Here is a 25,613-nt window from a genome sequence, read left to right as displayed (position 1 = left end):
GCTGCCGACAACACCGCCTCGGAGTTTCTTTTTTGTTTCGCTACTATCGCTCTGTTCTGTCGTTTGGCGCCATCTACCGGAAGCTCTTGGCGTCTGTCCTCCAACACAGAAGAAGAAACTTCACGGTAACCAGGCAACCAAGGAGAAGCTGTACTCATGTTTGCGAAGAAACCAATTTCAGAAACTAACGTAAGTAAACTGTTGATACTATTTTTATTATAACAAAACTACATTTGTAATACGTATATAAATGAGTATATAAGACTGTGAGATCTTCTCCATTGACGTTATAAAAAAAAAAAAAACTCATTTCAAGATTGTTGTATTTTAAAGTATTACTTGTTAGAATGAAAAATACCGAGAAGTAGGATTTCTCTTTTAGGTCGTCTACAATTTTTAACGCCGATTCTTCAGTTCGGCATATATTGTAATACACAAAGCAGCACTTGTTTTTGTAAATTATCATGTTTTGGTGCCATCTACCGGAAGCTCTTGGCTCCTGTCCTCCAACACAGAAGAAGAAAGTCCACAGTAACCAGGCAACCAAAGAGAAGCTGTAAAACCACGACCGTTTGCTTACTGCCGTCTGGGAAGAAACCACTTTAAAAAGCAATGTAGGTAAACTGTTAATCATCCTTTAATCATAAAAAATTAAGATGGAACATTTGCATAAATTACTAAATAAGGCTGTGAGATATTCTCTGTCGACGCTGTAAGAAGACTTGTGAAGCCCGAAACGCATAGAACTCAATTCAAGAATATTGCATTTTAAAGTATCGCTTCTTATAATGATATATTCTAACACAGTAGGATTTTCTTTTAGGTTCGCTACAATTTTTAAAGTCGATTCTTCAGTTCGGCATATTTTTGTAATACATAAAGCAGCACTTGTTTTTGTAAATTGCCATGTTATGTGACTGGCAGTTCTACCTTTGCCAATATCAGCTTCATCTAAACAACAGAGGACAGTTTATCGGTGATGTTTGGTGGATCATTTGCTTGCCGAATTTCCCAGAACTTCTCTAGCATAGATTAAAACTCATACACATTGTTGCTCTAATTAGTGTCCTTGCTCATGTTTAAGAAAAGCAAGAATGGAGCAAAATGTTTACGTAGCCTGGTTAAATCTGAATCCCTGCTATAGCTTGCACAGTAAAAACACGTTTGTTTTATGTGTTATGACAATAAGCTTATTTTGAACCTCATTCCTGCTCCAGCTTCATGTTTAGTAAAGCCAACTGATGAGTCCTAAATATACTCCCTTTTCTTATCATGTCTTGTTAGTCATCCAACACCAGTCTGCTGTCCAGGAATTTAGGAAACTGCATTTCTGTGACATCTCTCAACATTGCCACCATGTTCTGTGCTACTGAAAACAACTCCAAACCAAAGTCCATGAGTAGAGCCAAAGGATGGACGGCAGAGGTGGAAAACCTGTTCAGATTCCAGCAGGCCGGCTACAGAGATGAAATGGAGTACATACAAGTCAAACAAGGGGCCTTGGTAAATATTGTGATCTGAATGTGTATTGCAGTGAAGATTTAAAACATACACCTGGGAGTGACACTGACTGTGTATGGAGGATTTGAGTTTAAGCCGTTTAAAGACAGTGTACTGACAGACTGCTGATACATGCATACACCAGCAACAAAACATATCTGTTTTATTGGTGGATAAAAAAACTGCTGTGTTTATTGTTTATGATAGTGTGTCCTTTTTAAAACAGAGTGTAAAGGTTGACAGTAGTGCTTCACATACATGAATAAATGAATTACTGAACAGAGGCTTTGGGGCCGAAGTGTCGGGCTCTCACCTGCAAAATTTTAATTAAATCAACACCCACACTGGGAAGAGACAAAAAGACCACAAAGAGATGCAATGGAACTGCAAAGCGACAGAAAATACCAACAAAACAAAAACAAAATTGGCAAAGCAACCAAATTATCTCAGATTTAGATTCAAAGTCCACAGAAGATCCATTTCTAAGTCGTTTATAAATGTCGTCCCTTTGTCTTTTTCTGTTTCTGTCTCAGGTTGACAAATGGCCAGAGACTGGCTTTGTGAAGAAACTCCAACGTCGAGACAACACATTTTATTACTACAGCAGGAAAAGGGAATGTGAGGACCGTGATGTCCACAAAGTCAAAGTCTATACATATTAAAGTGTTCTGGACTCCACCCCTTAACGGCAGCCTGTCGACAGGCACTACAGACACAGATACATGCCCTTTAAAGGAAGTGACCTCTCTGTATTTAATTAGATGATTGTACACTGCACACGAGAGCTGCTGTGGAGACACCCAGTGTGTGATTGTTTCTTTGGGACCGGAGAATGTTTTTTCCCACAGTGAACATGATTATTCCACTGTGTGGTTTTGTTAAAGGAATAATTTATCTAAAAGTGTACATACTCATAACTGTGTAAATCTGACTGAAGTTTGTTGCACCAAGTATCAAGGTTAACCCTATAAATTAGACGTTTTTTAATTCATTATATTTGTTCTGTGGTTGCGGTTGTACTGAACTAGATAAATCAAATCAGTCATGATTGATTGATTGAGATCAATGTTATGGGTTAAGTAATATTTAAGTTTTAATAAAATCCATGCAATTACCAAACATTTTCTTTTTTTCACTATATTAAAGGTAAGCTGCTGTATGTAACTTTTTACATGTGTTAATCATTTTATTCATGCCAGTGTATTAACAGATGTGTTGCCCAAGCACTCGCTAACGTAGTTTACATCACAGGCTTGTGTGTCTGCCTCTTGCCACAAAGCACCTCGGTTAAATGTCATCTTAAGTTTGTATTTGGGCAAAAAAACAACAGCAACGGATTGTTTATAGTGTGAACATGGCTTATTACTCACTGTTGTGGCCAATGCAGGTGCTCGCTGGCGGTTACAGAGGATGCTGACTGGAAGTCCTTTTTTTTTTTTTTTTATTTATTTTTTAACAACCTTTTATATCCAACAAAATCCTACGCGTACAGATGAAGCACTGCGGAAAAAAAACAAAATCAGTGCCAAACAGAAAAAGATAACAAAAGCAAAACTAACGTGAAATAAAGCAGAAGTAGAGACATGAGTGAGTTGTGACAAAAGGTTCACTTAATAAATGTAAAATCATCATTCATCAGGTTTTTTATTTTAAAACTCCAGCATGCACTGGGGCGGTTTGCAGCAGAGTGTGAAGTGGTCGGGATGAGAGTCAGCACCTCCAAATCTGAGGTCATGGTTCCCTGCCGGTAACAGTGGATTGCATCCTTCTGGCTGGGAGAGAGTTGCTGCCTCATGCGATGGAGTTCAAGTATGCCCGGTCTTGTTCATGAGTGAGGGTAGAATGGAGCATGAGATGGATCGGTGGTTTGGTGCAGCTTCTGCAGTGATGCGGGCACTGCACCAGACTGTCATGGTGAAGAGGGAGCTGAGCCAGAAGGCAAAGCTTTGGATTTACTGGTCCATCTATGTCTCAACCCTCACCTATGGTCATGAGCTCTGGGTAGTGACCGAAAGAATGAGATCGTGGATACAAGCAGCCGAAGTGAGTTTCCTCCGTGGGGTGTCTGGGCTCAGCCTTAGAGATAGGGTGAGGAGCTCGTACACCTGGAGGGAGCTCAGAGTAGAGCCGCTGCTCCTTTGCCTCAAAGAGTGTCAGTTGAGGTGGTTCAGGCATCTGATCAGGATCCTCCTGGGCGCCTCCCGTTAGAGGTGTTCTGGGCACGTCCCACTGGTAGGAGGCCCCGGCGCAGACCCAGAACACGCTGGAGGGATTACATATCTCATCTGGCCTGGGAACATCTTGAGGTCCCCCAGGAGGAGCTGGAAAGCGTTGCTGCGAGGAGGAACGTCTGGGGTGCTTTGCTTGGCCTGCTGCCCCTGCGATCTGGACTCAGACAAGCAGATGAAAATGGATGGATGGATACATGTTATGTCCATGTCTTTACAATATTTAGAATTTATAAATATGACAATGACAGATGAGGATGATGAGGAACAGTAAAGATAAATGAGAATGTCTTCAGCCTCAAACTATGAAAGATTTCTTATTACTAATAAGTTGGGCTTTCAGCTTTTATGTCAAACCCAGAGGGACACAAAAGAAAAGAAAATCCTGAAAATACTTTTATTTTATTAATCTAGACTGACAGTTACCCTTCCTTGAGTTTACATGATACTAATTTAGAGACAATAGCTATGACGAAACATTGCGAGAAAGCATATAATTACGTAAAGCATCAATTATAATAAATCTTCCGGTTGTGTAACACGATTAGGATCTAAGTCCAAGAAAGGAGTAAGAGGTGAAAACAATAACGTCTTTGAGTTCTTGAATTCGTGCAGCTTCTCCGTCCTGGCAGCATGCCTCTCACAACAGTCAGGAAATACTCTTCTGAGTCTGACACGCCTGTATTTGGTCATTTCAATCTATAAACATCCTGAAATGTCACTGTTGTAGTCCATTCACATAAAATGACCTCTAGCTGACTGTGTGAACTTTGCCTTTGACCGACATATTACACAAGAGACTGTGTAAGGCTTGGTCGTCACAGTTGTAAGTGCAGATCTGCTGCTTGCTCTGAGACCAAATCTGGACAGACTGTGAATCAACACCTTTCAACTGTAAGTACAACATGAATTATTGTCATTGAATCACCATTAATTTTGGCAGCTATTTAAGATTTAGTTCTAGTCTTTAACAAAAACACTAATTTAAAGCCGCTACAAGGAACTTTTAATTGGATATGCAGAAGTCTCTCGTTTCTGCTGATGTCTGTGCGTGACCTACAACAGCAAATGAGACCATCAGTGTGAAGATAAGCTATTTCTATATAGTGTATATCCATATCTTTAGGAAACTGTGTCCGGGTCCGCCCCAGGTCGCTTCCAGGGCGAAGCGATTTACAGCACTCAGACTGCACACGTCATCTTACCTAGCTGCTTACATTTATAGTGACTCTTATAAATAGTCGGTAAGGTAAGACAACACGTTTACATGACGTTTTCTATATGTTCTCTGACATTTATCCTAACGATATGAGGCGGTCTTTGTGGAAAAAAAGCTTGTTTAGTGGACTAACTTTGCACTTGAAGGTTGCCCGTTCACTTACGTTTTAATAGGTCTGACGCTACTATGCGCCCCGGCTGTATCTAGGCTAACAGCTAACATGCTAACTATTATTTTTATGTCACTAGTCACATGAAACAAGTTTAGGACGATAGGAGACAGGTTGAAATAAACCAAAATTTCCCTTTAAGGCAGTCTAGCCATCTCCTTGTGCGTGGTCTCAATGCGTGAGGTAATTGTGCCTCGGGATGGAATATTGTATGCTGGTTCAAGCAGGTGCATCATCTCCCGAAATCCTTGGCTGTCCACCATACTGTTCAGCATCAGTATGGGTTGTTCATCGACCGAGTCAGTTAGACCACGGTCACCATTCAGTGGCCGGTGATTGGGGCTGCTGGTTATTACATGCTCCAGTTTGTAGTGGATCGCTGCATTCACAGTGGGCACTTTCCACAAGACCCCATTTTCGCATTGCTGCCCCAAAGCGTCGTACGCCTGTCCTCAGGTGGTTAAGGGTCCTCCATTGCTTTCGGTGCAGGTGCTGGCCGGGAACATCTGTGGGGTCTTCAGTGTAGTGGTGGAGCCTTGATGGTTCTGCTGACTTGAGTGCTGAGTGCCATGTCCAGCTTCTTGGCATGGGGCTACAGCACCAGACTGCAGCTCTTCCATGCAAACACTGAGGTAATGGTGGGTTGCTGTTGCTGAGACGATGTGAGGATCGAGTCATTGCACCTGAATGAATATCATTTAAATGGTAGAGGTAATGTTGTTGTCGCTGTATAATGTTTGAACACAAAATCACAGTGTTTGCAGGTGGCATTTTCTTCTTTCAGCTCAAAATGGTCCCACATACTGCCCGCTTCATTTTCCAATGCCAACTCTGCGCTTTTCTTCTGACCCCAAGATGGCTGCCTTGTCGTAAAATAGTTACATTGTGCCCACTGGTTGCAAATGTTAGTCATTGGAAAATGCTTTGAAAATACACCATTCTACTGACAGCAAGAGTCTAATAGAAGACTACATTGTTTATGAAATTTTACACGCTCGAGCAAATTCTGAACCAATTAATCGATTGTTGATTAATTGTTACCATCTCTCGTCACCATTGTACCTCATCGTTGTTTTTGTGATTTCAGCTTCACCTGAAAGATGATCCAGTTGAGACTGGTGGCACTGGCTGCACTGCTCTGCTCTCTTCCCAGTGCTGATGGAGGGAAAGTCCTGGTTGTCCCTGTGGATGGGAGCCACTGGGTCAACATGAAGGTCCTCATCCAGGAGCTGCACTCTAGAGGTCACGAGATCACAGTGATCCGGCCCAGAAACAGCTGGTTCATCAAAGCAGAGTCCCATCTCTACCAGTCAATCGACCTTGGTGATGTTACTGAACATGATGCGAGCTTCTTTGATCATTTCATGACAAGAATGCTACAATACCGACGGGACTTTCACATTTCAACTACTGCATTTTTCAAAGCTGGAGAGGAGACTATGAAAATGTTGTATGATGCTCACAAAGCTATGGTTGATCTAATGGAAGAGATATTTGAGGATGTTAAACTGATGCAGTCCTTGCAGGAGGCCAAGTACGATGTTGTTCTGACTGACCCCTGCTTCGGTGGAGGGGTTCTTCTGGCTCATCGGTTGGGTGTACCTTTGGTCTTTAATGTACGATGGACAATCATGGCAGAGGGACATGGCACAATTGCCCCCTCTCCCCTCTCATATGTTCCCATACCAGGCGCTGAACTGACTGATAAAATGACTTTTTGGCAAAGGGTAAAAAATGTTGTCTTAGCCTTATTTGTACTTACAAACCAGGCAAAAGTGCATGAGTCTCTCTACACACCATTTGTCCACCGTCATTTTGGTCCTGATGTCCACTATAATGACCTCGTTCAGGCAGCAGATATTTGGTTGATGAGAACTGACTTCACCTTTGAGTTCCCTCGTCCCACCATGCCCAACGTTGTCTACATGAGCGGCTTTCAGTGTAAACCCTCTAAGCCGCTTCCTCAGCATCTGGAGGACTTTGTCCAGAGCTCTGCAGACCATGGAGTCATTATTATGAGCTTGGGGACCTTGGTGGGGAGTCTTCCTGAGGATATAGCAGAACATGTGGCTGCTGCTTTTGCCCAGTTACCTCAGAGGGTCATCTGGAAGCATGCTGGGAAGAGACCGTCCACCCTGGGCAACAACACCCTACTGCTGGACTGGCTGCCCCAAAATGACCTCCTAGGACACCCGAAGACCAGAGTGTTTGTGGCCCACGGAGGCACCAATGGTGTTCAAGAGGCCATCTACCACGGAGTTCCCATCGTTGGCCTTCCTCTGATGTTTGACCAGGATGATAACCTGTTCAGGATGAGAGTGAGGGGTGTTGCCAAAGTGATGGACATTGGCACGCTGAACAAAGACAACTTCCTGGAGGCGCTGAAGGCAGTGCTTTATGAGCCGTCCTACAGGGAGAATATGCAGAAGCTCTCCAGGCTGCACAGAGACCAGCCCATGAAGCCTCTGGACCGAGCCATGTTCTGGATCGAGTTTGTCATGAGACACAAGGGAGCTGCTCACTTAAAGACCAACTCTTACAAGATGTCTTGGATTCAGTACCACTCCATTGATGTGATCGCGCTGTTGCTAGTGTCGAGTGTGGTGCTGTTACTGATTTGTATTTTGACAGTGAAATGTTTGTGTTGTAAAGTCTTTGGTTGGATGAAAGAAAAACGGGACTAACACAGATACTTAAGTTGCTTGTAGGTGCTTCTGTTGTGTTTTTTATTGAGAAGGTGAGTTTTTGTCTAACACCAGCAGAAAAGGAAGAATGAAAATGGAAATGAAAAGACTAATGTGTGAGATATCATCTGCTATGAGTAACGTTTTGAGATAATTTGACTAAATTGGTGCCGAATGAAACAAGAGCAAGTTCAGGAGCCACAGCAGCGATGGATTTCATAAAAACCCTGCACTTACAATATGACAAACAGAAGAGGGTTTTTGAGAAGGATATGTATTAAAAGAAAAGGAGAAGGAACTTTGCGTCTACTGCTAGCTTAACTAGCACCACAGAGTTAGCTCACACAACAGGCCAGCCAAAGAGGATGCATGGTGATACAGGTGATGGCCGTAGTTCTGTAGAAAGAAAATAGTTCCTACATGAAACTGCTCACAACAACGTCTTTGGATTATCTTGAGTTAACCAAGTCATGATTTCTGGAAAGAGACATTGATGTTGAGTTTGTGTTTTTTCTGGAACTTTGAGCACCACAAGCCAAGTGCCAATCTAGTCCCATCATATTTGAGAGACGGCAAACATATCTACGGCCGATACCTCCTATGCATAAAGCACAAAATCTGTTTCAATAATAAAAATAAACTTTACTTACATACAATAAATGCAGCATAAAATCAAGTAAGATTTAAAGAGTTGCAGCAGCGTGAAGCGTAAAAAGAGTTTCAGACCTGTATCGGGACGTCAGAGCTAGTAAAAGGCTAAAGTGAACAGATATGTTTTTAGCTTTCTTTTAAAAATATTTAGCGAGCTAGCTTCCCTGATATCAATAGGTAGTGTGCTCCGTAGCTTTGGGGCGTCACTGGCAAAGGCTGCTTCCCTGATCTTCTTCTGGCTGTTTCTGAGAACTTCCAATAAACCAGCAGCAGATGATAACAGTGTTCTTAGAGGCAAATAGTTAACAACGAAGTTAGCATTGTAGCTCAGTCCCAGCCCATGTAGGGCTTTGTATACAAGGAGGAGCTTAAAATCAATTCTAATTGTAACAGGAAGTCAGTGCAGAGCAGCTCAGACTGGCCTGATGTGCTCTCTCCTCTTGCTTCTGGTTCATAGCTGAGCTGCAGAGTTCTGAGTGAGCAAGTCGGCTTGAAATAAAGGCATGAATCAGTTCCTCTGCATCTTATTCATTCAGAAATGGTTGTACCTTCGTTGTGCTTCTGAGGTGGAAAAATTATGTTTTCATCACCTTGTTAATGTGGGACAATAAAATATTTACCAAAAGAGAGTTGGCTGTAGGCTTCCAGTCCTGGCAACTGACATGGCGACTGCACATCAGTGAAGCGGTGACCTGCCCAAACCCAATTCCACCTTCCTGCCCAAAAATTATCGAGTCAAGAGTGGCATAAGGCTGATTTTTAATGCCAGAATGTCAAATGCCAAAATCTGAAAGAAAAAACAAAAGTCTTCCGACAGGGAAAAGCAAAGATATAAAACTGAACTTCTTCCAACAAACTCGGAGAGGCTAATGCTAGCGCTAATGTCAGCTTAGAGCCGGGACTGGAAGACGACGACAATTTGAGTGCAGCAATTCTGTGCGAGCTCAAAACGTTCAGACGGGAGAATAACGAGAAGCTGACGGCAGAGACATCGGCTATGATCTCCCTGAGCAATCTGTGGAGAAAATGGGGGAACGTCTGACCCACATGGGGAGTCAGATAAGCCAGGTGGAGGATGGATCCGCCCGCTCCACTTGTCTGCAACATGAGAGAGAAGTCATGACAATTTACTCTGTAGATCTTACTGAAGTTTGTTGCAGCAAAATGTTGTTCCTAAAGTTAGATTTTTTATTATTCATATTTACTCTGTAGTTGCAGTTGAGCTGAACTTAAATAAGTCATGTTTGCCTGAGGTTGTGTCATGTAGCACTGAACAGGGTTTAATGAGATCACTTTCAAGAGTTCAGTAATACTTCAGTTTTAATTACATCATTGCAGCAACCAAACTTTCCCCCCCCTACATTAAGGGTTTAATAAGGAGTGATTTCATGCCCACTCACTGTAACATTCATGACCTGTTTAAAAATGTGACTCAAGTGTTTCTTTCGCTGGGATTAAATGCTGGGCCCGTCACACTTTCCTCATGTGATGGTAACATGAGGGGTGGGATTACGCAAGGACCCCACTGGAGTTTTTTCCCCCTCTAGATCAAGAACATAGCGCTTTACTTCACTGCTTGTGGAATGAGAGATTTAAGCTTTAATAACTTGTAATTAGACAGAAAGTTGACCCTGCTGTGCTGCATAGAGATATATACGACAAACTGATGTGAACGCTGCACCACAGGCAGCTCTGAGACAGCAACGCAGGTGAGTAATTCAAAATTAGATTATATTTACATTATATTCATTCTTTTTGGATTATGTCAGGCCACTTCTAATTCTTAAAAATTGGGTGGCAATTAAATCACATAGCATAATGTGGGTTACAGTCTATATTAGTTTTATTCTCATTGAACGTACAACCAGAGAATACTGACTACAACTAACTCAAGCTTGAGCTTTTCTCTCAATGTATGGCATGTGTTTTTTATTCTTAGAAGCTGTAGAAAACTAAAACACTGATTATGATTTAATATGCTTGTGCGAGTTTATAAAGCTACTGTGTTTGTCCCTGAAAAAAGTACACTAGAACCAGAGGTGTAGTGGAGGCTACATGCAGGTATATGGGGTATACCCACCTCATCAGCCACCACTACTCCTCCGTCCAGAGCTCGATCTTTTTTGTTTTAATGAATGTCATGTTGTTGTTATTCCTAAAAAATAGCAGTTGGTAGGTACAAACCATTTTGGTGTGTTTTAAAAACACCAAAAACAGAACTTTGATTATTTAATGCACTCTTACTCTTGTACTGCCAGTGATGAATCTTCTTATATGTGACATGAGCAGCTGTCTGGGGCGTCACCCGAAGGGGGGATAAGCTTGCCTATAGGGTGCCAAATGTGCTCCGACACTGCACTGCACTTTTAGCAGAACAAAACTGTCCTAACTGTCTTTACAACTCCTCAGCTGAGTGTGGGTTTACATCAGTGGTTCCCAACTGGTGCAGCCACTGGGTCCAGATTTCTCCTCAGTCACTGGTTCAAGGTCCACACAGTTTATTAATACAGTGGTTCTCAAATGGCGTGCCGTGGGATTTTGTGATAACCACACATTATTATTGCAGTATTCATCTGGGCCTGTGCACAAAGTTATAAATTAATTTTTAATTGACTGTATCAGTATGTCGTGCACACCCATTTCCTAATAAAGGCACAACCTCGAGCTAAAAAATGGGATTTAATTTAATTTGAAAAACCTGTGAGGGGAACCTGTTTGTCGCCATTTGCACGTGGGAATTATAAGTGTGTGACATACCAGAACCCCTGATTGGCAGCCAGGGTGAGGGATGATAACATTTAAAAGGAGGAAGCCATGAGTGGGACCACTGATCGCTTTATTGTATGGAGCAAATTACAACAAAGCACCAGCGAAGACGACCTACCACCAAAAGAAAAGAGAAAGTAGACAGTATCACGAAAGCTACCTGTCTTATTCTTTATTATTTTTAATGTCTTATGTTGTGATAGGAGTGATAACACACGCTATAAAAGCTGTTGTGCTCAGATATAAATACAGGTGTGCCTTGAGATTTTGGCTTACCCTGTGGTGTGCCTTGGGCCCAAAAATTTTGAAAACCACTGGTTTACATTCAGCCTCATACTTGGGTTTGGCCATGTCATCAAGCCCGAGAGGCCACAGTGTGTCCTTTAATTCCTCATAATGGACACATACTAAGATTCTGTAGCAATAGAGACACAGTCAAAGCCTCACGTTAAAAATGTTTTACCAGCGCTGATTGAAGTCCTTTAATGCCTTATTTGGAGACTGTAACACACAAAAATAGAGCTTGTTCATTAACACTGTGCCCACTATTGATGAGATATGCTGGCAATCTGTGTTTTCGGTGTTATAAGATAGGGGGCGCTGCTGCTCATCTTGTGAAATAGAACAGCACTGCCAAGTCCAAAAACAAAGGAGATCAGCTGGAAACCGTAAAAAACAGCAGCAGCTTGTAAACTGTGTGAAAATGCCGGCGCAGATGGAAAAGTTTACGGTTGCACAAGCCTGGAGATGATGATGGAGTCTGATTTTTGTTTTGATTAATATTCTGAATACGATTTAGATGAAACGGGATCTCCATGATGGCGACAGTGACACACGGACAAGACGACCACAGAGTAGAGGGAGACAGCAGTATTGTTCTGCTATACGTCAAACTGAATATTTATTTCTTTACTTTTATTATTGTTTACACAATTCAAATCCACAAAAGGAAATGAGAAAAAAAAACAAAAAAACATGATAATTCATGTTAACATGAAATTGATTTTGTTCTTGAAAATGGCTGTCTTACAAGCATTGTCTTTTATTCTCTGGGTCTTGAAAGATTAGTGATCAAAAGTGCTGGCGGTGGCTGGCAACTTAAAAGTAATACCCTGGCGGGGAAAGGTGAATGATCCCCCTGGACCCCCCTACAGATGTCTGGGCCAGGCCCCCATGTCCTTAAATCCTAGAAACGCCCCTGTGATGTAGTACAACAGGAGAGATGAGTCCTCAGTGAGTCATAAAACATTAGCATATTAGCATCCACTGTTAAATGGCCTGTTTTCTGAATGAGCTTTGGCCCGTGTGCGTCAGTGGACCAGCCACACCGGTCGTGTCGGCTCAACAGTAACGGACCTCGCCTTTAACAGCTTGAACTGAAGCTACCGGGCTTATTCCCTTTAATTCATACTCGACCCTGTTTTGTGAAGTTATGTTTCCAGCGGAGTCAACACGGAGGCTGTGAGGCAAGTGTGCGGCTAAAAACACACGACACAAACACCACATTATCACCTTGTTCATCAGCTTTTGTATAAATCTGTCGACGCTTCTCCACAGTTGTGGTTTGTTAGCTTAGCTTCGTTAGCAACCTGCTTTACAGTTGGCCTTGTATCGGGCAAAGCTCAAGTTAGCTAACAGGAGTGAAGGTAGCTTTAATGTTGTCGTCTTTTTGTGTTTGCTGTGTTTTAATAACACCTTAAAATGGGTGTTTTCGGCTAAGTGTCCACTTAACGGTAACATATGGTTAGGTGACGTTTACCCTCTGGCTATGACTTACACGGCTAACAAGCTGTTTGGGTTAAACTTAAAGGTATTTGCTTCGCTGCTGCTAGCAAGGTAAGCTATTTACTAACCAAGATAAATGGTGGCTGTCACAGAAATGTCACTGCCAGGGTTATTGTCATGTTTCATGTTGACGGTCAGGTGTTTGCAGCTGATTTTATCTCTTAACTTCCTGAAAACATGCTGATATTGTTTGTTTGGACTGCAGCAGGACAGTATCTCTTACAGTAAGGCAAGCTTGCTGCTGATATACTCATTAATATTTACCTATAAAACTCTTTATTCTAGTCTGTAATGTATTTACAGTGATCAGTCCTGACTGCCTCTGCACCCAGATGAGGGGACATATGGTACTGTATGTTGACACTATTGAAAAAGTGGTTGAAATACACCTTAAACCAGGGTGTCTGCAGGTCTCTACAAGATGCAGAAGTCATTAAAGTATCCTAAATTACTAAATCTTATTATATTTAATCTGATTTGTATCTACGTCTTTGTCAGAATTGGTTGTAGAGCTCTTGGATTAATCAATTAGTTGATTGACAGCAACTATTTTGATGATCAGCTAATTGTTATAGTCATTTTTAACGCAGAAATGCCAAGAAATCACAGGTTTAAGTTTCTTAATTGTGAATACGTGGTGATTTAAGTTGTTTAATATGATAGTAAATTTAACATATTTTAATTTTGGAGTGTTATTCAGATATTTAGGTGTATAAACTAAATATATTTGGGTTTCTGACACACTTCTGAACTGGTAAGAGCAGTTTTCAATGTTTCACAGTCTAAATGATTTTCAATTAATCAAGAAAATAATCACATTAACTGACGATAAAAGTCTGAATTAGTTGATTTATTGAGCAACAGATTGAGCCTTTGAAACAAGCAGCGACATCACTTTGCTTGTGCTGTTTTCGGAAGTCTTTAGTAAGTATGTAAAGCTTGATCAAATTGGTGCAATTGTCTTCAAAGAGTAGTTGCAAAAAATACAAATAAATAAATATATTTATATATTTTTTTATTTAAAAAGGGAAAAAAGAAGACAGCTAGGGAAAAATTAAATATAATTATTATTATTATTTCATGTTTAAAATTACGGTACAGATTTATTAAAATTTCTAAGCACTTTTTCTAGTTCACTTTCTCTCTTTTTTTAAATTTTCTTTAATTTTTAATTTTAATGTAATTTTTCTGCTCAGGTTTCAAAGGGTGAAGACATTTGTCAGATATTTTTTATTTACCTGCTATATTTGTTTATATATTTGTTCATATACATTTTCAGGGTTTTCTCAAGGTGTCATTTCACCCTGGTTTCTACTGTTGGCTCACACGTGAAACAAATATTTGTCTTCTTCGCTCAGTTAAGTCGTGGGGTCTCTTTTTAAGAAGCCTAGTGAATCACAAGGCTCTGCAGGAATGTAGCTTTAGGCCAGTTTTATGCTAGTTTATAATGAAGCTCTTGTTTTCCACCGTGTGTTTTCTGCTGAGAAAGCTCTGCGAGGGTTTTATTTCCTTTCCTGCTGCCTTCTGACCCAGAAAGGAAGCAGCAGCTGCAGCTGCCGTTGTTTTTTGTGAGAATGGTTGTTTAACCTTGCGTGAAGACATGGTGTGAAACTAATGTTAGAGAAGTATATTTAATCTTTGTAGAGGTTTTATCATCCCCACTCCTCCTGTGACGTTTCCTGTACAGTTAATATGTCATAATCGTCCCTGAAGAGGATCAGATTAGGAGACTGGTTTTGTTGGTTCTGCTTAAAGTGTGTGAACATAGATGCCAACATAGATGCTTTGAGCTAATAATGCTGTCTGTGGTCAGGTTGTGTCGTTTCTGACATATCATGGATTTCTGAGAGTTGTAATCAGACAGAGAAACTTTAAAATTCTCCAGGGAAGTTTGGCAATATTAAAAATCAGAGTATACAATAGCAGAATGTATCTCACAGCTTGTTCTGCACATTTATTGCATTAGATCACAGCTCTCAAACTCAAACTGCTCGGGGTTGCTTACTCCGAGGACTCTTTAACACTTGCTGTAAAATAACCTTAAGGTTTTTCTTGAATAAATAAGCTCAAGTTGTTTGTTACAAGTGGAGGTTGTTGGGTGTGTACGCAGCATGAAATGAAGACTTACGGCAAAGTGCTTTAACATCCTCTGCATGTTGCTGAAGTAAAAAATATCTGTATTTCTATTTACGTAATACTATCGATCCTAGATGAGGCAATAAGTGATGGTTCTCTTTTAAAATACATTATCTACTGTAAAATATAAGGTCTCTAACCTATCAAGGAAACAAAACATGATTATAAGTAAAGGTTCAAAGTTCATTCTGATGAGGAAACAATCTCAATGTCCATTTGTTAGGTGCTCTTGAGTTTGTGGCAAGATAATTTTAGGTAGGGTTACTACATCAGGGTTGCAACAGTATGAAATTTTCACGGTACAATAGCAGTCTCGGAAAATATTGCCATTTCATGGTGTCGCGGTATTACAGAATTTAAATTATTATATCATAGTACACCGTGAAACTGGTACATTGCTGCAACCCTATATTATATCAACAACAAAGCAATAACATTTCTTATTTCAGCAACTTCGATTCATTTGCAGATTATTTTCCCAAGTAATTGACTTAACTGTTTGGCCTTTAACATCTAAAATTCACCCATCGCAAGTCCCCAGAGTCCAGTGTGGCATCCAGTGTCTTTTTCTTATGTTATTAAAATAGCTGCTGAATGAAAGCACATTTTGTCTTCAGGTTTAGGGTTGGAAATTCCATGTTCAAACTTTGGTGTCACCAAACGGCTAAACGGGAAAAATAGACTTTTACACTGACGTTGATGCAGTATGAAGTCAGACTTTGTTTTGATTTCAGCTTCCTCTTTCAAACCGCTATCATCATCACCGCTACTCGTTTTTCTGAGAGATGGAACTGACTTGTGGTATTTATCGCACCTGAAAAAAGAGGAAGTGAAGCCGAATGAGAAACAATATAAATCTGTTTTCTGTTGTGTGTTAATCAGCAGAGTTTAACCTCCACACAAAGAAAACCGCCGTCATCTGTCAGAGAAACGTCCTTATTTATAAAAAAAAAACACTTATTAAGTAATTTATTATTTGTGTGATCTCTAATTTACAAGAATTTAAATGCTGCTCTTGTGTAACCAGAACTTTAAGATTCTTTGTTTTTTGTTTAGATTTTAACAGCATGTGCTGTTGTGTTGGGACTCTTCATTGCTTTAACCTTAGTGAAGTTAAATGGGGACACAATGGAGCACAGGATTTTTATAGTTTTACAATAAAGGCAGGATGTTGCAGGAAACCCTGATGACATTTTAAGGGAGTTTTTTCTGTCTGACTGTCATGTTCGCCTTTTGTAAGCATTTCCTGTTTATGACTGTGCTGTTCACAGATAAGGTAACCCACCTGGCCATCAGAGTCACACTCCGTGATGTCCCCAACACTCTGTTGACACTGACAGCTTCCCTGACACTGTGCAGAGGGAGGCAGCTGGAAGCTAGCTAGCTAGCATGCAGCACTGGCCCGGTGTCACCAGGAGGCGGCACTGCTGAGAGGCAAGTGGTCGGTGCTGAGTGTTGGTGTCTGCCGAGCCGACCATGGATGACTTCACCACCAGGACGTACGGCACGAGTGGCCTGGACAACAGACCTCTGTTTGGGGAGACCTCTGCACGGGTAGGAGCATGTTGTGTAAACTTTTTAAACTGGTTTGATTCAGGAATGATACATCAGGGCTTTGGATACACAGACAGTAATCAAGCCAACTGGCAGAAAAAAATGTGCACATTTCTGCAAACCACAGTTACATTTGCACTTTATTATGTGGTGGACACGCTGAAACTTTATGTTTCAACAACACTGTAGTTAATGTGTAGTTAGGACTAGGCACCCAAATACATTTAGTTAAGGTTAATAAAAAGGTCATGTTTAGGCTGAAAATACCCCACACTGGGGCCAAATCTTGGGCCAAGCTGAATAAACAGTAATGTCTTAGGAAAAAAACAACTGCTTTTCGTGGCAGTATCCCCACTGGGAAAAAAAAGGACTGGTAACTAAAAAACACCCGTGTTTATAGGCTAAAATGTCGCAGGAAAAGAAGCATCTGGTCACTAAAATTACCCACATTTGATGGGGTTCAAAGCTGCTAAAAAAAAAACATGGACCGCAAAAAAAACCCCCAAAACACCCAGGTTTGGGGGCTTAATGGTCTCTGGAAAAAGACGGGTCACTAAGACACCCACGTTTCGGGGCTAAAAAGCAGCAGGAAAAATAGTGAGAGGTTCCTAAAAACACCCACATTTGGGGGCTAAGAGGCCAAAGTAAAACAGCAACAAGTCACTAAAATGCATCCATGTTAGGGAGCTAAAAAGCTGCAGGAAAAACAGCGACAGGTCACTAAACAACACCCTTGTTTGGGGGCGGAAAAGACGCTGGAAAACAGTGATGGGTTGCTACAAAACATCTTTGTTTGGGAGCTGAAAAACTGCAAGTGAGAGTTCACCACAGCTGAAAAGCTGCTGGGAACTGCAATGTGTCCCTAAAAGAAAATAAAACAGCAGTTTTGGGGCTGAAAAGGAGGAGAAAAACCAGGAAAAGCAGGAGAAAAACCAGTGAGGGGTTGCTAAAAAACACCCACAACTGGGGGCTAAAAAAAGACTGCAAGAAAAACAGTTGAGACAAGCCACAAAAAAACACATTTGGAGGCTGAAAATTCAAAGGAAAACAACTAGTCACTAAAAAGCCCTCATTTTAGGGAGCTGAAAAACCACAGGAAAAATAGCCACAGGTCATCAAAAAACAGCAACAGGCTGCTTAACAACACCTTCGTTTGGGGGCTGAAAAGCATCTCAAAAAATTGCAAAGGGTCACAAAAAGACACCTATGTACGGGGGCTAAAAAGCCGCAGGACAAACAGCAATGGGTCACTCAAAAGCACCCATGTTAGTGGGCTGAAAAGCTGCAAGAAAAACAGCGACAGGTCACTAAACAACACCCTTGTTTGGGGGTTGAAAAGCATCCCACCTACATTTGGTGCCTGAAAAACTGCTGGAAACAGCAATGACTCGCTAAAACACACCTGGTTTTGTTGCTTGTTGATCTGCAGCTCGGCAGTCATCTGGCTTAAGTGACGTTGTGTACTACGTCGCTGCAGATACGTTGATGCGATATGTATGAAACGTGCAAATGTAACGTGTTAATGGTCTGCAGAAATGTACGATGCCAGTATTTTCTTCTGTCGACTAGGCTGCAGTTGAAGTGTCTTGCAGTGTGTAAAGATGGCAGACATTTGATGTTGACTTGTATAAACTGATGTGTTTACTGTGTCTCTCACAGGATCGAATCATCAACCTGGCAGTGGGGGGATTCACATTTCTGGTTGTTTTAGTGAGTACAAATCTTCCGCCGCATCAGATGGAAGTTATTAAAAAAACCTCCTCCTGATTTTACTACCTACAGCAAATATAGATGTTGCACCAAAATAAAAGGTGAAGCAATCACTACAGTCGTTTACAGCAGCTTCCTGAATCTTTCTGTGGAATCAGGAACAAAAAAGAGGAGTTGCAGCAACATTTTTCTGTATCTGCTTGAGATCACAGCTGTCGTATACAATCAGACGAGCACTAATGAGCTCAAAGAGTTATGGGACAAGTCGTTCTGAACTGCACCATAACTTTGAAAATGCAGTTGTAGAGGCATTTCTGTGCTGCTCTTGGAATGCGTTTAGCTTTATATTTCCACTCTTACCATTAGACAGGGTGTGTGGAGCACCTTTTAAGTCTCCAATGGTTGTAACTGATCTGACATTTGTCCCTTTATAGCGATTAAATCTAACACGCTGATATTTTAGTTTAGTCATGGGTTACGCAAAGAGCTCGTAGCACTCGTGTTGCACATTTGCTTTACTCAACTCCTCAAAGGCTCTTTAATAATTCATTTTCTGATGTTTTATTTTCTCATTTGACTCATTTATAGTGTTAGTTTCAGGATTAAAGGCTGAACTGTGGCGCCATGAGATGTACATATATTACGATTGGAGCAGTTTTCCATGGTTGAGAATCCTTTTCCTAGCGTATAAAATCTGACTGTGGCTGCGTACAGATGAGGAAAGGGTGTCTGTGGTGAAAACAATGACTCAGCTGTTTTTACTTCTTCTTCAGAGTGAAAAGTGTGACTACACACTGACTCTCTGCAGTCAATCAACACACACGCACCTCTTCAGTCTGCTACTCTTAAAAGTTACACTAAATGTAGTTGTATCACTTTTATATAGAAATTGTGACCGCAGGCTGAATTCATAAAATACATAACTCGATGTCACATTAAAAGGGTTGGTTTTGATCTTTAAAGTGAGGTCATGTGATGTACTCATCCATAGTCAGTATATTATCTTCTGTAGATGTCAGTCGGCATGGCTCCAGTTTGGAGAAGCAGACAGGAGAACTGTCACAGAAGCTAAGCAATGCACTGCAGTAGCCGGGGCAGCAACATATTTTAGCCACCTAAAAAAAAAAAAAATATCGACATCAGTTTAAGTGTACGCTATATTTAGAATAATTTCACTGCTTTACCTCGCCATCAGACAAGGAAGTGACGCCTTTATATCGTTCTCTTCAAAGCCGCCAGACTCCATTGAGAAAAGCTGTAATTAAACATGGCCGAACATGAGAGTGGCCGGTCTACCGCTGCCTCGTTCAGTTATTTTGTTTGTGTTATTATTTGACGTTGGTGAATCTAAAGCTGTATTCAGACGGGATTAGTTTAACGTGGAGACGTGGCGTAAAGTAATTATTACCAGGGATTTTAGTCCCGTCCGAACGCACCATGTCTGTAATCACTACGGATAATGTCAGTAAAAATTACGACGACTTTTACCTTCTGTAAAACGGTCTGGAGAAAAACCTTGGGTAATGATAATCACGATTAATCATGTGCGAACGCGATCCTCTCTAAAAATGTGTGTAAATATTTCGTCACATCCTGTTGACAACCATTTTTCCGCGTTTACAACTAGATTCTGCATTTTTGTGATGATGGAGGCACTTGAAGAAGCATTCGGTGTTGTCGGCGGTCGTGATCATGAACATTCTTCTAATGATGGCATAGCCCTACTGTACGTGGGAGACCAGTCAAAAAGGTCGAGAAGGAAGCACTTTTCAGAGCCACGAGACTTCTGGTTGTGTTAGGTAGGCCTGATATAAATCCATATTGATAATCGTTGTGTACACACTATCCTGGTCATGGGCAATATTTCACATTGGGCTAATCATTAATTATTATTATCCTTCAGCTGATGCTTACAGGAAGCAACGTAGCACGCAAATGCCGACAGGGAGGTGACGCCAGGGTGCAAACCGAGTTACCATTCCCATCTCTGGTGGAATTACAGAGATTTCTTGTCTCGTGTGAATCGGACATTTATATTACAGACATCCTGTGGTTATCAGACATTAGTCCACATCCCTACGTAAGACTAATCCCATCCAAATAGTACTTTAAAACCCCAAGTCACAAAATAACACAAACAAACTAACCGTTTGAGGTGTTCTTTGAGGTAAAATTACTGGTTTTGTCAGTGGAGTCTGGCTTTGAAGAGAGCGATATAACTGCCCCAGTTCACCGTCAGAAAGATCTGTCTGACTGTACAGTAAAGCAATGGAATTATTCTCCTATATAGTGCACACTAAACTGATTATAGGTGTTTTTTAGATGGCTAAAATACATTTTGTTGCTGCCCCAGTTTACAGCGGTACATTGCATCGCTTCTGTGTCAGTACTCCTGTCTGCTTCTCCAAACTGGAGGTGTGCCAGCCTGCATTAGAGCTGCTTCTAGGGGGCAAAAGTCTGTTTCAGATAGCAGATAGATGAAGTCAGAAATGTTCAGATGTCTGGAAGAGGCTTGTTTTCTGTCCAGATCTCGAGGTGTGAGTTAAAAATTAGGCTTAGATCATTAAAACCTTTTGAAATTGAACGTTTTTCATGTTAAAGTGTCTTTAACAGTGTTTGTCCTGTTTTGTCTTCCAGGTGACTGTTATCAGTTCTTTTGTGTTCCCCTCGTTGCCTCCAAAACCGCTTAATGTCTTCTTTGCCGTGTGCATCCTGTTAGCATGTGGATCCACTATAGTGCTGGTAAATACACATTACTTTTTAGTAGAAATCTAAATTATCTAATAACTTGGAAAGGTAGGAGTTCTGTAGACTGACAGACTTTATTCACTAAGCTGATGTTTTTCTGCAACATTGCCACCTGACGTTTCTTGTAAAACTGTAATGAACAGTAGAGCATTTTGTCGCTTATTGATATAAAACTTTCAATGAAATCAGTTCAAGTTTTATTCCTGTTTCTCTCCGTCAGATATTCTGGTACCGGCAGGGCGATCTGGAGCCTAAATTCAGGAATCTGATCTACTACATGCTGGCGTCCATCGTGCTGCTGTGTCTATGTGCCAACCTCTACTTCCACGAAGTCAGGTAAAGACGGGACGGGGAAGAGGAGGAGGAAGAAGGGAAGACATGGCCTTGACACATGGAAGGACTACACGGAGAGACGGACTCGTCACACACTAACTTGAATGAATTTCCCACCTGACCTGCAGCGAACTGGAAAGATTTTGGGACCAAACACCAGTGAAGCTCAATGGTTCCAGTAGATGAAGACTTGTTGGTGCTGAAGCATAATGCACTGCACACACACACACATATACACACAACGCCGCAGTGTAGAAATCATGATGGGCTGTTTGAGGCCATAAATCTGCCTGGAGACACACTGCTGGCGGATGAAACAGGTGTGTTTACATGCACATAAACATTTGCAGTCATTACTTTTTACAATAACAAGCACTTAAACTTACAACAGAATACATGACGATGATGATGACGATGATGCAGCAGTTAAAGGAAACATCTGCCCTTTGATCCCGATACTGTAGGTCTCATCTAGTCTGCGTAACGTTACATTTTACATGTTTGTGTTTGCCATTAATTTGCTGATTAACTATATTTATATCTTTAAACCACTGTCAGGAAAAAAGGGGGTAAAACTGTTGCTTCAGTCATTTTTATAAACATCTTTCAGTACAAGCTGTGTCTCACGTCAAGCGACGCCTCCTTCAAAGTCTTTTTTGAAGACCAAATATATAACTTCATAATCATTCCAGATGTTCCTTCAAACTCTGATAAGACACCATCGTTTGGGTTAATGGTGCATTCAGGGTCAGAAATGTCACAACACATGAACTGGACCAACAAAGACACCACTGCAGGGTGTAAATAGAGTATGTACTGGTCGACGCACATCCAATGCATCAAAACATTGTTTTCTAGTTGGAGCCGCGCCTCGTTTTCAAACTGCATGGTTTGACTAAAATGAACAATGACAGCAATATAGTCCACGATGAGCAGCGCTAAAATCAACCTGCGTAGTTGTCCCTCCATTGTGACATTAGAAAGTGTCACATTTATCTTGCAAGTGTACTCTTCTTCAACGTTTGCTTTACTTCCTGGATTTTTCCCACATGGAAATTCTGACCAATCAAGAGCAGCATGTGCACCCTATATTTATGCCCGCTTAAAGTGTTTGTTTTTGCCACTGACAGGCCCAGATTGATCCATACAGAGATAGACCTTTATGTTAAAGAGTAAGATCCTTTTTGTTTGAGTGAAAACTGCCCTTAAATCACCATCACCTGCGTATTTTAACATCTAACTTGGTGAATATTCAATGTACTGTACAACCCCACTCCGGTGGCGGCTAGACGCACTTTGGCTCTCCTCCATTCCATAACGCTGTCAGACATCTAGAGGAATAGTGTCAATATGTCAGTTACAAAAACAACACTTTAAAAAAAAAAATATCGACATCAGTTTAAGTGTACGCTACACTGCAGCTTGTTTCACTGCTGCCGGCTGCAGCGCTCTCACTAAATATTGACCCTGTCTCAAAAATTGTTGTCTCAGTTGCTGTCGTGAGTCACATGGACAAAAAAACACGGTAAAATAGGGTCCAGCTTGAAAAATACCAAAGTTATACTCGAGCTCCTTTGTGCATTACAATGTGGACAGTATTGTAACAAAAAATATTTACCATTAACCTGGAAATGGAAGTTAATTGTACAGTACGTGGACATATTCAGCTGTGGGTTGCCAGGTTTACGTCGTAGTGATGAAGTTAAAGCAACAGTACAGGTAAAAATGTGTTGCTGCTGTACTCTGGAGAAATCATCACATTTTAGGACTTACATAGATTAAGCAAAGAATTGTTTGATCCATAAAATGTCAGGAAATAGAGATGCCGAGTAGCTCACGTGGTGGAGCTGGCGCCCCATGTACAGAGGCTAGAACATGAGAGTGGTCGGTCTACCGCTGCCTCGTTCAGTTATTTTGTACCGTCCCATCGATTAAAGGCCGAAAAAGCCCACAAATAATCTTACAAAAAAGGAAATGTCAGGAAGTAGTGTCCAGTTTTCTCTCCCCATCAAAGATATTTTCACATTCGAAGACTAAAACCAGAGGTTTATTTGGGGTTTTTGCCTTAAAGTTATTAAATAACGACCAAAATAGTTGCTTCATTTATTGATCAAATAATTGTTACGGCTCGACAACAAATTCTGACCCAGAAAAAAGTCAAATCAGCTAATACAGTAAAGTTTATAAGCGGTAAACCGATTTCAGGCATTCAGAGTTGACAAAGAGCGCCTGAATGCACCATTACATTTTGTGTGTGTGTGTGACGTGACTATGATGCTTCAGTCCTCCTAAAACCTCATCTACACCTCTGAATTCCTCTGTGAACTTCGTAACGGACCATGTTTTATTTCCACCGACTGTATTCACATTTTTAACTGTTCGGATTTTACCAGGGAGGATGTTTCCTATAACTACGACAGAGACTATGAGCATGTAAACACACACACACACACTGGGTGGAGCAGTATTCCGTACTGTAGACTGTAGTCCAAACTAGCTCACACAGCAATAGCACAAACAGCTTCAGGCTCCTGTGGCGAATATATGCAAGTCCCGTCCAACGCACCATGTCTGTCTCATCTGACCATTTTTCCGCGCGTTTACAACTAGATTCTCACATCAAGTCTTTGCTAAGAGGATTTTTAGTAACTGAATTTAAATGCTGATTTACAGACTGACTGCCAATTCCTGCACTAAGCATTGGTTGATTCATATTTGTGTCTAAGCCATACACACACACACACACACACACACACACACACAGCTGTCGCACCAATGAAAATGAACGGGAACAATCCATGTGGCTTTACACTGAAGCTGCACGTTACAGCAGATCTTTACATGTTTCTGTTTCACATTGATGTGTCTGCCATCTAAATTTTGCACTAGTAATTCTGCCATTCACAAATCTGAGCTGGGCTTTAAGTTTCTCTGTTTTACGTCAAGAATCGGGATTATAATCATGGAAACGTTTGGTAATTTAGGTCTGTTTATCTCAGAGTATTCACTGATGGTTGCAGGTTAGATAAACACTGGTTTACACATACGTAGCTGCTTTAATGACCCTGTAAAGCTGGACTTTGTGTCAAAATGCACCTCTGCACTATAGCTGCACAGGTCCATTAGACAAAATGACATTTTAATTTTAAAGCAAGCAAAGTCAGGCTGCAAAATCTTCATCGATTAATCTGACTTATACTGAAAATGCTCATCTTAGTTTCCCAAAGCTCAATTTGATGCTTCCATATCATACCAAAAGTCCAAAACCCAAAGACGTTTAGTTTACTTTCAGAGGAGACAAAGAAAAAAAGCCTTGATCGATTAATTGATCATTGACTGGCTGCAATAAAGAGACAGAGTCATTCAGACCCTGTAGATTCACACTGCCAAAAATCTAATTCAGGTGTCAGGTTTGGTCACAGGAAGCATCTGACACACTTAAAGCTGTTCAAAGAAACTCATCAAAGTTAGGCTGCAGATATACTTGCCGTTAACTACACATATACAGTATGTGTGCATGTTGGCTGCCTCTAGTGTGCTGCGTCTTTGTGCACATCCTCAGAAATTAAAAGGTGGTTGTCACTAGCTGACACAAAATCGCAACAAGGAAAAGTTTGGATCTTTTATACTCCATGCAGGGTTTTCCTGGAACAAAGCAGCATTTAAAGTGTAGAGATCAGGCGACTTATGGACAGGCGAATAACCAGGGCACAGAACCCCCGCGAAAAGTTTGTGATAGTGCGACGTCACTTTAGTGTTGTGGACGCATAAATAAAGCATGAAAAACAAACTCACCTCAGTGATGTCGTGCCTGATTTAGCAACCTTGCACGTTATTAGCACAAGCCTATGACATTTTACATTGTATAAACTAGCCTAGCAGCTAGCAGACTTTTACTCTACCCATATGAAGTCAGGGACAACAGCAACATTTAACAAAGGTAACGTTACAAGATTCAGCTCCATTACAACTCACAAGGTTCACTGACAAAACAACTGTCTTATACTAAACACGTTTTCTAAACAAATACAACATGCTAACGTTATTAGCACAAGCCTATGGCATTTTACATTGTATAAATTAGCCTAGCAACAAGCAGAGATTTCCTCTGCTCATATGAAGCCAGGATA

At 41.0% G+C, this 25,613-nt stretch overlaps 3 protein-coding genes across 5 annotated transcripts; all 3 read left to right on the top strand.

Annotated features, from left to right (window-relative positions):
- The first annotated feature begins 107 nt into the window (after positions 1–107).
- On the top strand, positions 108–2,645 carry meig1 (meiosis/spermiogenesis associated 1). 2 transcript variants are annotated; one of them, XM_049566929.1, is made up of 4 exons: positions 108–189; positions 490–614; positions 1,285–1,503; positions 2,034–2,645. In XM_049566929.1, exons 3-4 carry the CDS (start codon positions 1,357–1,359, stop codon positions 2,160–2,162), a joined length of 276 nt encoding a protein of 91 aa, XP_049422886.1. In that variant the 5' UTR covers positions 108–189; positions 490–614; positions 1,285–1,356; the 3' UTR covers positions 2,163–2,645. The 2 variants fall into 2 exon arrangements, with proteins under 2 accessions (XP_049422886.1, XP_049422885.1); XM_049566928.1 differs by having other exon boundaries at positions 142–189; positions 516–614.
- LOC125882895 (UDP-glucuronosyltransferase 2B17-like) lies at positions 114–9,164 on the top strand. Of its 2 annotated transcripts, none has more exons than XM_049566858.1 (2): positions 114–189; positions 6,204–9,164. In XM_049566858.1, exon 2 carries the CDS (start codon positions 6,217–6,219, stop codon positions 7,798–7,800), a length of 1,584 nt encoding a protein of 527 aa, XP_049422815.1. In that variant the 5' UTR covers positions 114–189; positions 6,204–6,216; the 3' UTR covers positions 7,801–9,164. The 2 variants fall into 2 exon arrangements, with proteins under 2 accessions (XP_049422815.1, XP_049422814.1); XM_049566857.1 differs by lacking the exon at positions 114–189 and adding an exon at positions 4,537–4,622.
- Positions 9,165–16,413: 7,249 nt separating this feature from the next.
- Positions 16,414–22,852, top strand: tmem243b (transmembrane protein 243, mitochondrial b). Its single transcript, XM_049566926.1, has 4 exons — positions 16,414–16,692; positions 18,352–18,402; positions 21,040–21,144; positions 21,371–22,852. Exons 1-4 carry the CDS (start codon positions 16,615–16,617, stop codon positions 21,488–21,490), a joined length of 354 nt encoding a protein of 117 aa, XP_049422883.1. The 5' UTR covers positions 16,414–16,614; the 3' UTR covers positions 21,491–22,852.
- Positions 22,853–25,613: the final 2,761 nt, after the last annotated feature.

The sequence above is a fragment of the Epinephelus fuscoguttatus genome, linkage group LG22, assembly GCF_011397635.1.
Source record: "Epinephelus fuscoguttatus linkage group LG22, E.fuscoguttatus.final_Chr_v1".
In the NCBI taxonomy this organism is placed as follows: Eukaryota; Metazoa; Chordata; class Actinopteri; order Perciformes; family Serranidae; genus Epinephelus; species Epinephelus fuscoguttatus.
Note: the sequence above shows the minus strand (reverse complement) of the source record. Positions and strands in the feature narration are given on the sequence as shown.